This window comes from Fukomys damarensis, unplaced genomic scaffold (assembly GCF_012274545.1).
Source record: "Fukomys damarensis isolate Sample0158 unplaced genomic scaffold, DMR_v1.0_HiC HiC_scaffold_14, whole genome shotgun sequence".
NCBI lineage: Eukaryota > Metazoa > Chordata > Mammalia > Rodentia > Bathyergidae > Fukomys > Fukomys damarensis.
The window spans coordinates 52492461-52503663 of record NW_022900926.1 but is presented as its reverse complement, the minus strand read 5'-3'; the positions used below and the strand labels follow the sequence as shown (position 1 = coordinate 52503663).

General features: G+C 37.5%; 1 protein-coding gene across 1 annotated transcript in view; it reads right to left on the bottom strand.

Moving 5' to 3' along the window:
• CUNH6orf163 (chromosome unknown C6orf163 homolog) overlaps positions 1–10386 on the bottom strand; it is a 24540-nt gene extending 14154 nt beyond the window's left edge. The window contains exons 1-4 of the mRNA XM_010633284.3: positions 9425–10386; positions 6574–6668; positions 5720–5827; positions 1648–1850 (exon numbers count right to left, since the gene is read on the bottom strand). Coding sequence (XP_010631586.1) covers positions 1648–1850; positions 5720–5827; positions 6574–6668; positions 9425–9572 — 554 coding nt within the window. The 5' untranslated portion in view covers positions 9573–10386. The remainder of the gene's footprint in view (positions 1–1647; positions 1851–5719; positions 5828–6573; positions 6669–9424) is intronic.
• Between the last annotated feature and the right edge of the window lie 817 nt (positions 10387–11203).

Sequence of the window (11203 nt, the reverse complement as noted above, 5' to 3'; positions counted from 1 at the left end):
ATATATATATATATATATATATACATACACTAGTGTTTCCTCCAAATGTACCAAAGAACACTGGAATCTAGCAATGTATAGAAATAAGGTCTGGAATGCTGCAGAGTACAGCTGATTAAAATGGAGCTAAACGATTTGTTCAATAAACATTTAAAGAATGCCTACTATGTGCCACGTTCTCTTCTAGGCATGTGGGAAACATCAATGAATAAGAGGAATTCTGGTTGGATAGATTTAAACAACACACGTGGCAGCTCTCTAATCTTAGTTTAATTCAATAAAAGATGGACATTGAAAACTTTTCATCCAAACCTCACAGGGAAAGGGCTGGAGGTGGGCAAAAGCAATAGAGCAAGGAAGAGATCAGGGTCTGCAAGTGTGTGTGAGGAGTGGAGCTCAGGCTGTAGGGGAAGGGTAGAGCTCCTGCAAGTGGTGATGGTGGTGGGAGAGGAGGGGTCTACTTTCTACTACATTGGCCCACAGCTTACTCTCTGCTCCCTTTCTGAAACTCTCACCTTTCTCTTCTACCTCCACAATGATTTGCACTCTATGCAGGAAGGAACACAAGCTCAAACTGCCACAGTTGTGACCCTCATTCTTGATCTGCATCCCTTCCAGGATTTTACTCTTGGCCCTGCTCTAAACAGTTCTAATGAAAAAGATCTCACTTGCTTATTTTAAAATGGATTTGCCTGTTGACTCATGCAACAAACAAACAGGAGGCCAGTGATCTTGGGCAGGTCACTGAACATTTGGAAGTTGTGGTTTTCTGCACCTGACGAGCTCTGGTATCCTATTGTCCCACTTCATCAAATGTTCATCTCCTACACAGAAATGATCATCTTGGTTTTCTTTTTATCTATATATGCCACACATTCTCTCTGTGGCATGTACGTGACTAGATATATGTAAAAATGATTTGTAATTACACACATATACGTGGCTGAAAATATATCAAAAGACTATAAAGGATATAGATGATTGTCTCTGGGAAGAAGAGAAGGTTAGAGAAGAAATAAATCAGAACCTATAAGTTTTGATCTATATATTTTCATAAAGTCAACTTTTGCAACATATATTAATAAGAAGAAAAATTCTAAGAAGGAGCAAATCTACAATAGCATATGAACTAGAGAAACAATAAAATAATATTTACTTTTATATATATGTACGGGAAAATGTTTCTTGATTACTCTCCCCTGCCTCTTAAAACTAGAGTTACAGAATGAAGAACACAATATCTAGAACAGTAGTTATCTGTGGAAAGGGGAAATGAAGGAAATATGACTGAGGAAGAACATATAGGCGTTTCAGAAGTGTTGGTGATTTCGAAGTTTCTAAACTGGATGTTAGATACTTCAGTGATTGTGTTACTATTTTTCTATAAACCCCTCCCTCTAATATATATCTTCTTTATAGTTGATAAATTTCACAATAAAAATACAGAAAAATTGGGCAATATCTGCCTGTGTACCCTAACCTTACTCCTTTCTCCAGGTGGACCTTGATAAAGTCAAGTACAAATTTGCAATGTGTAGGGCTGGGAATTTAGCTCAGTGGTGCTGCTGCCTGCCTTGCAAGCACAAGGACTGAGTTCAATCCCTGGTACCAAAAAGAAAAAAAATTGCAACGTGTTCTCTGGAATACCTTTTCTGGGCTGTGAGCGCTAACTGGGTGATCTGTCGCTCTTCCTCCCTGGCTTTCTGCACAGCTTCGATCTTCTCTCTGTGGCACTCCATCATAATCCTTTGGATTCGATGAACCATGCGCTGCTCCACAGCCAGATTTTCTCTCTTCATTTCCTCACCCATGTTTTGAAACACCTCTGTCTTTGTTTTTTCTGCCATTTCCTTAAATGGAAAAACTTGGGTTAGATGAATACTAAGAGGTTGGATCTAAATCATAGTTTCAATTACTTGATGTTAACACTGATGATTTAAAAGAAGATTCTATACAATATGAAAAACTTTCATTTACATGATGTTAAGCAAAACCAAAAGTGTACAAACTATGTAGCATAAATATATATACTATATAGGTAATATTGAAAGGGAATATGCAAAAAATGTTGGGTTGGAGGGTAGGTAAAGTTTTGTTTTGTTTGTTAAGGCCAGAGTTCAAACCCAGGGCCTTGTACATGCTAGGCAAGCCTACCACTGAGCTGCAATCCCAGCCCAGGTTTTTTTCCCCTGATTATCATATTTTCACTACACATAGTAAAATTGCAGAAATAATTATGCCTCCTGAGTATCTGTTGGGTTAGGAGGGAAACGGAGGCTCAGGCAGGAAACAGTTACACATTGCTGCAGTCACCAGAACCTGTCTTCCAGTCCCCATTCCTGAGATAATTAGTGGCCGGGGGGCTTTCTTATTAATGGAAGGGACAGAAACAAGAGCTCCATTATTCTGGGGATGGAAGACTGTAGATGGCTTTCAACCAAAAAAAATGAGGAAGCATCAGTCATACCACCATTTGGCAGAAGAATTTTACAAACAGTCCTAAAGGAAAACCCTGTTGCTATCTTGGAAATGCTTACCAGCTCCACAGCATATCAGGCCCTCTGCTTGGCCCAAATGCAACAAACAGAAAAGACTGGGACCCTCGTTCTCAGAGGACTCACTGTGTAGTGGAGGAGACCAACAACCTCGCTGTGCACTGAGAGGTGTAATAGAACTATAAGCAAGAAAGCGGAGGCAATTAAATCTTTTCAGGAGTCTCAAAACTTTCATTTAAAGATACATTTTTATTTCTATTTTTTTTCAGTACTGGGATTGAACTCAGGACCTTGCATTTGCAAGGCAGGCGTGGTGCCACTGAGCTAAATCCCCAGCCCTATCTCTATTTTCGTTAAAAGAAGATATTAGGAGAACATAAATTACTTCACTAGTAATGTATTGAATTATTTCAGTGGGATAACCAGGGGAAGAAATTGAGGTTCTCAACTGTCAGCTTCTTCCTTCACTGTTGGTTAAAATACTAGAGTCTTTGAAGAGATTCCTGAATTTATTTTTCATTCCAGAAACCCTCTACATGCATATCACATAGTAGACCTTCCTTTTAGTAAAATAGCAAAGTCTCTCCTTCAAATGAAATCTTACTCAGAGTCAAAGGAATAAAAACAATAGAAGTTCTCTTGGCTAAAGTTTACTCAATCCCCTTAGCACCCTTTCTGTGGTGTCCATGGGAGCCAGCTCCATTTATGGTGCACCTAGAGAGAATCTTAAGCTGAAGCTGGGAGTCAAATGGAAATTGCTTTTAGCTTCTTACAAAATTGTTTCAACAATTAAAATATTTGTTAGATGATCAGGGGTATAGTTCAGTGGGAGAGGGCTTGCTTAGCATGCATGGGGACCTGCGTTCAATCGCTACACCAAAACCAACACCACAACAAGCAAACAAACAAGCAAATGCCAAAACCAAATTGTTTGACAGACTTCAGTTTTTTTTTCAAGAGGGAAAACTTTCACACTTTCAACTTCTCACTTTGGCTATGGTGGGGGGGACAACAAAAATCAACTTTTATCTTGGTGGCCTCAGTGTATTTTGAAAATCTTTTAAGGAAAACATTGGTGGTTTAGAAATGCTAACTGGGTTTTCTACCCGGAGGGAAGCATTGTCTCAAATTGCTATTTTTTGATAAAGTATTTGAATGTTCTTCAACTGTCTTCAATTTCATAAAAATAGTAGAATAAAACACTAATTTTTCTTGATAATGTGCTCTCAGTAAACAAAGATGAATGATTGCATTGCGCTAAAAACTTCATATGGCACTTAATAATTGTTCAGCTTCATAGGAATATTTGTCTCTGACATAATGATCCCAGCCTGTTTTGATGCTGGAGATTTGCTACCTGTTCTTTGTAGCTTTTCTTGTTCTTCTCATGCCTTGGGCTGAGGATTATCTTTTCCATTTTTAATGACCCCTCCCCTTTTGTCATTTCTAGTTTGCAACATTTACTTGATTTTGGATTTGGAAAAGCAAACAACCAACAATGTTGGGTTCAGTTTGCCAAGTAAGTGTAATGACATCAGAGTGGGGATGGATAGGTTTTACTATGGAAAATAAGTCTGGTTTGTCTGCAGTCAAGACTTTCAACTCATTAGGGAATATTTTAGTTTATTTCTGGATTTTCAATAATTAAGATTATCAGATGGCTGGGCTTCAGATAGGTGAAGTATCATCTAATACATATATTTCTGTTTGAATCATAGAGTTTTGAAATTAAGCCTAGCCCTTTATTTTGGGTAGGTTCTGAACTAGGACTCAGAATTAAACTTGGTTCCTCATGTATATAATGATTTGGTAAAACTAAGATCATTTTACTGTTCCACGAAGATGTGGAATACATATTTAAAGCTCTAGAAATAATTCAATAACCTGATATTTGGCAGTGTTCTTACTGATGTAAGATTTTCTTTTCTAAAATACATTTTGAATAAATCAGCCTATACTTTGAGATATTATAGGAAATGGCTTCATGAATTCCATGTTTCCTGTACAGATATTTGACAGACTTTAAAAAAAAAATACAATGTCTCTTTCAAGAAAAATTTTAGGTTTTATAAATAAAATACCTATGTTTCTGTTGAGTACCTGTTTGCTTTAACCTTCTGGATGGTGATTTATGGCATTTCTCTCTTTATACAGGGGTGGACTGCCGCAGCCTACTCCTTGGGGATCACGCCAAGCTGGCCGAAGTAGACCACTGGTGCCAAGCAGGCAGCATCCCCCTATGTGTTCGGAACCCTGGGACAGAGACTTTGCCTAACAGTCCTCTGAGGATGAAGGCAGTCCACTTAATCTCACCTAGTACAGAACTAATACAGTATAAGGCAAGTAGGTGTTCATTACTGAAACAATGAATGTATGGACCCACAATTCCTGTTCTTAGTAGTTAGGCCAAACCTGGGCCAGATCTCTGCTACTTTCTTCAAAGTGCTGCCCATGTAACAGCACACCTGCACCTTGTCTCAGTCTATTTCTTTCCCTTAGACAAATGTGAAAATTGTTCTGTATCCTCATCCTTGGAACAATGGTGCAACCGAGGTATCAAACCTAAACAATGAATCTCAGGGCCACTGCATGGAAAGTTACTAGCTAGAGTCATGTGCTTGAACAAGTTGCAGGTTAGGAAGAGTTGCCCTCATCTCATGACCTGCGCAGAATACTTGAGGGACACCTCAGATGGCCCTCTTGGCAGTACAGGAAATGCAAATAGGGAAACGAATGCAACCAGAATTGCAAAAGGAAGAGAATAGCCTATCTTACTTGTTCAATAATCATTTAGGTCCGTGCTAAGTAAAGGCACTGTGAAAGGCACCAGAGCTAATGCAAAGATAGACAGACATACCGTGATGAAAGCTGCAGTTGTGAGGGGGTCAGACATTAAACAACAAATCACACAGTTACTTAATTACAACAGTGATGACTGCTATGAAAGAGATCCAGGTGTCACGGACAAGTGGCAGGGCAGGTTTGGCCGGGTAAGGCTTTCTTTAGGAAGTAAGCAATGGGGTTTTTCCCTCATAGCACCATCATTACTCCACAGAGCTCAGCACCTCTTCTGTGAACCTTTGAGGCCACCCTCTTAGCCTCTATGTCACACCAACCTAGACTTACAGACTTACATATTATTGTTTTTCCCATTATTCCCTTGCCAACTTTACTTTTTCTTTACTAAAGTATTTTTAAAAAGACAACAAGCCATTCTGAAAAACCTGTAAATCTTTTTGATGTTTTTCTTCCAAAACTTGAATTTGAAATTTGTGTCTGGCATTTGCATCTTCAAGTGCTTTCTCCACTGCTTTTTTTTGGCGTTCATTGGCCTTTGAAAAAAAAAAAAGAGTCCAATTATTTATTAATATTATCAAGATTAGCAGAGGGCAATCATATGCACGAAGCATCAAGGACTTGGGGATTTCTGTTTGAGACAGCATCTCACTGTGTTGCCCAGGCTGGACTTGAATTCCTGGACTCAAGTGATTCTTCTGCCTCAGTCTCTCAAATACCAGGATGATGGACATGCACTCTATGCCAGTAGTACCAAGGATTTTGGAGACAGAAAATGAGAAGGAAAGCAGGACAAGATAAAGCGTTTGGAAAAAATGGGTAGTCTGGGGGTATTACATATAGCACAAAATGAATGGTGCATATATTAAATGGAAGGCCATCATAATTTAAATGAATGCCCCTTTTCAAGTTTTAATCAAATTGGACTAAGACGGAATGAGTAATTCATACAAAGCAGGCAATATAAAAAAGGAAGCTCTTGACAGGAGCCATTTCTTGCTAAGCACCTACTGTGTGACAGGTGTATTATATATTAGTGAGCTCTCTCAACAATTTTATAGCATGGGTTTATCATTGTTGTTGTTGTTATTGTCATCCTGAAGAAGCCAGTACTGCACAGGTTGAAGAACCTGCCCAGGACCCCATAGCTACCTAGGACTCAGTCAGTTCTGACTCTGTAGCCTATGCTCTTGCCTACTATTCTGTATTTTTGCTTTAGACAAATCCAAAAAGTAAAAGAACTGTAAATATGTATTTTAGGTTGATTTCTAACTTCTTTTACCTGATTCCACACTTTAGCTTCTGCTTTTGCAATGCTTTCTTTGAGAGCATCCTCTTGAAATTTTTCTGCTTTATTCAGAATATCTGCTCCAATATCTGTGTATTTGAAGAGAAATGATCACAAACCTCCATAGACCATTTCCTGGGTTTCCTTTCTACTATTATCTAGTTATTTATGTGAGCCATCTAGGAGATATATCTTTTTAGGAGATACCAACTTTTCCTTTTTCTTCCTTTTCTTTCTTTCATTCATTTTAAATTATTATTATTTTGAGACAGGGTCTCACTATGTAGTTTAGGCTGGTCTTGCACTCACTAGGTAGCTTGAGCTGGCCTTGAAACTGTGGTGACCCTCCAGCCTCAGCCTCCTGGGCACTAGGATTACAAGTGTGTGCCATCACACCCAGGTATTTGTCTTTATCTTTCTCTCTCTCTAGTTTTTTTTTTGTTGTTTTTTTTTTGTTTGTTTTTTTGGTGCTAGAGATTGAATACAATATGCTAAGCATATCCTCTGTCACTGAGACACACTCACTGAGCTGCTTATTTTTTAAAGATAGGGGTAAATTCTTCCCTGATTGGGAGCACAGTTAGGCCTGAATAGGGGCATCATTCAACTTATCACACTCAGTCCAGACGGTAAGCAATTAAGGGAAGCTATATGAAATAAATGCCTTGCAGAAAGTGGTACATTTTATAAATCTAAATTGGAATAGTGAGTGAATATTCAAGAGATATTAGCACATTCTTCTTCTTCCCTCTTCTTGCTACTATCTGCTGCTGTTGCAACTTCTATCAGGAGGATGGAAACCAAATATTTTCTCTAATACATTACATGGGTACCTTTACTTAATATACAAATCTCTGTAGGTTTAATGACTTCAGTAGGGAAGTGATCAAAGGAGTAGTTTATTCTTTGTCAACTCTCTAATTTGACTCCCAAATAATAAAAAGCCTATAATACCCTCTCAGAGAGGGGATTAAGTCTAGAGAGGTTAAGGAATGATACAACATCAGATAGATACAGGAAGAACTGAACCGGGAATCAAGATCTGAGTATTTTGAGGTGGTCACAGATTTGCCTACATTTTTTTATACCCAAGAGGTTGTCAGAAGTGGCAAAAAATGTTGTCAGGGTGATGGGCTCTTTGGGTACTGAAATCACAGTGATTATTCTCTGTAAACTCTCATAGTACTTATCCTTCACTCCATTAATTTCTCATATTTTAAATAAGTGAAATTAGTAACCTTTCATGGGGTAAGGTCTTGATGATCAACTTTCTAAAATTACAAAGAACACCTCATGGTGCCTAGCTTGGCAATACTCACACGTTACACTATGAACACGTGTGCTTATTCTGCTGTACATCTCTGCTCTCCCTCTAGCAACAAGACCTACTTCTCTCAACAAGTTCTCCCCTTCACCTGAGATTGTTCTGGTAAGACTGCCAACCACAGCATCCAGTCTTCCTGGCCTTTTTTACTTCCTCTAGGCCATAGTAATTGGGCCATGATTGGCAAATACTTAAAGCCTGGCTAAGAGACTCATCCCTATGATTTTATATGAGGATAGAGCTTTTTTCTAAGGGATTTCTAAGCCGGAGGTCACTGATGCTTAGATATATTTGGATTTACGCCACTCCTGCTGGAGTAAACCTCATTTTGGTAGTAAACAATTAAGCCAACTCCCTTGGAGAGTAAGCATAATGAATTGAAAGACTGATACCAGATCTTCCTCAAATTGATCTGTCAAAAAGGTCAAGAAATTCTATTTTATAAGCAGTCTATTTTGAACTGTGTTTCTGTCGCCTGCAACCAAAAGGATATGTTTGGTTGCACAGGATCTTTCCCACTAAAATATTAGTGAGTCATAAAACATAAGGCAGCAAATACTAGGATAGAGATGGACATATACTGTACTACAAAGCTTAACACTGTATAGATACAATTATTAAAGATTTTCCAGAAAGAAATATGATTAGGCATGAACCACAAAAATGCTGAACTTCATAAAAACGTGATAGTAATGCAAGTTGTTGATACCTTTTTATACTTAAATGAGATGGAAATCTGTAATTACAATTGATTTTTTTATGTACTATAGTTTATAATATTCTCACATTATTTATATGTACTTATTTCTATATCACTAGCTACTAATTAAAGGCTACAGTTTCTTTCACTCACTTGTCTCATTTTTTTGGTTGGTTTTTTTTGGTGCCAGGGATTGAACTTGGGACTTTGCGCTTGTGAAGTAGGTGGCAGAACCACTGACTAAATCCTGGGCCCCTCTTTCCACTCATTTATTAGGAAATTACTTGGAGTTATTTCCTGTCTTCCACATCTGAAAGGTACCCAAGTAGAGGCAAGAGTGAAAAGAACTCACACTTACTTGAATGTTCCAAATGTTATAATAGGTACAAATATTTCATTAAAACTTCATGATCTAAAAGATACATACTAATATTCTTATTCACCATACACAGATTGGCGCTGGGCACGGTGGCGCATGCCTGTAATCCCAGCACTCGGGAGGCTGAGGCAGGAGGATCGCTGAGTTCAAAACCAGCCTGGGCTACATAGTGAGTTCCAGATCAGTCTCAACTACATAGTGAGACCCTGTCTCTCAAAAAAAAAAAAAAAAAAAAAAAAAAAAAAACAGATTGGAAGGCTAAATACCCTATCCAATGCACATGACTGGATTCTAACATGTATCCTTTCACACAAGACACCCTTGTATGATGGTTTAAAGATACAACTTTAAACAGGGAAAAACTGGTAAGTCTATGTAATAGGAAGAATAACATATGATGCTATTAAACATTAGAATAAAGGAAAACAATAAAGTCACTTACCCAGTATATCTTTGTGAGTGTAAAAACGTGTCTTAAATGGTTTGTATTCATAGATCCTTTTGAAGGTTTTCCCAAAAGGAGCTGGTGGAATTATTTTATTACAAACAGCACAGCAAACAAAGTTTGTGTAATTTGGATTTCTGATCATAGTTAAATTTCAGATGTCTTCTACCATTTAGTTAAAATAATCTTAGGATCAGCAATAGTAGTTTTAAGAGAAGCTAGACATTTAAGCTGGAGAGGATCAGGATTTTAGGATAATACTAGAAGCTGGTAAAAACAAAATGATTTACCATAGATAATGGTAACATGTCTAACACTACCGAATGATACTAAAAGCCTCTCATATAAGACACAGGCATTGGATTTGGGGAGATGTCAGCAAGTGCTCCCTTCTGGATGCTAGCATTAAGTTGTTATTTCTCAGCAACTGTTGCTAGGTAACATAAGCTTTGCTCATAAAAGCAACTTGAAATAAATAACAAAGGCAGCATGATGTAGCCATGTACTTTCCTGGTAGTTTCTGTATTAGTGTCCTATTGCCACTGAAACAAATTAATGTAATCGTCATAGCTTAAATACAACACAAATGTATTCTCCTGAATTTCTGAAAGTCAGAGTCCAAAATTAGTCTTTTAGAGCTAACATCACTGTCAGGGCAGATTCCTTCAGGAGGCTTCAGTGGAATTTCCTTACTTTTGCAGCTTCTAAAGTCATCCATTTTCTTTACATCAATAGCTTTGTCTTTTTCTGCTTTCATGGTGATATCTCTTCCTTCGATTGTCTACCTCTAACAACCTGTGTGACATACCAGACCCATCTGGACAATCCCAGATGATCTTCCCATCTCAAAAGTCCTCAACTTGATCACATCTGCAAAATTTCTTTTGCTATAGTAAGTAACATAATCATAGAGATTGGATCTGGACATCTTTGCAAAGGTGGGGAGTATTAATCAGCCCACCATAATGTTTTCAATAGGCTTTTTAAAGAATGAATTTATTTTGCAGCCAAAAATAGAAATAGTTTCTTAATTATTTTCAGGTTATCTTTAAATGTGATGTTTTGGTGCTTTGGCAACAAAACTGCAAAATATCATGGTATCTTAAAGGAAAAATTGCTTCCATTTAGTCAGTATTCAAAATTACTAAGCCTATTTTTTGTTTTGTTTTTGTGGTACTGGAGATTGAACGTGAATGGTGAGCTACATACATCACCATCCTCTTTTTAAAAGTTTATTTTGAGGTAAGGGGAAAAAAATGAGAATCAAGACTTGCCATGTAAAGGTACATGATCCCAACAATGAATGTAACTGTACTGTATCCCTAAAATGTACCAATAAACTCAATATAAAAAAAAAAGTTTATTTTGAAATAGTGTCTCCGTTGCTGAGGTTGGCTTCAAACTTGTGATCCTATTGCTTTAGTTTCCTGATTAGCTTAGAGAAACAGCCTTAGAAATTCTGCCTCAAACATCTGTGCAAATGATTATACCAAGTGACTGAATTTAAAAAAAAAAATCACCTAATAATGTCATACACAGAATCTACTAGGCAGGACTGATTTTTATAATGAATCAATGCTGCTTATTAAATTAATTTCAACAATAGAACTCCCATAGTGAAGCCAAAAAATAGTGGAAGATATATATATATAAAGGGCATGGGTCCTAAATAGTTAACCTGAAGTAAACTAAAAGTCAGGGCTTAAGGGAGTTAACATCCCAAAGGGTCCAAATAATTAACTAAACCAAATTGACCATCAGGGCCTAATGGAATAC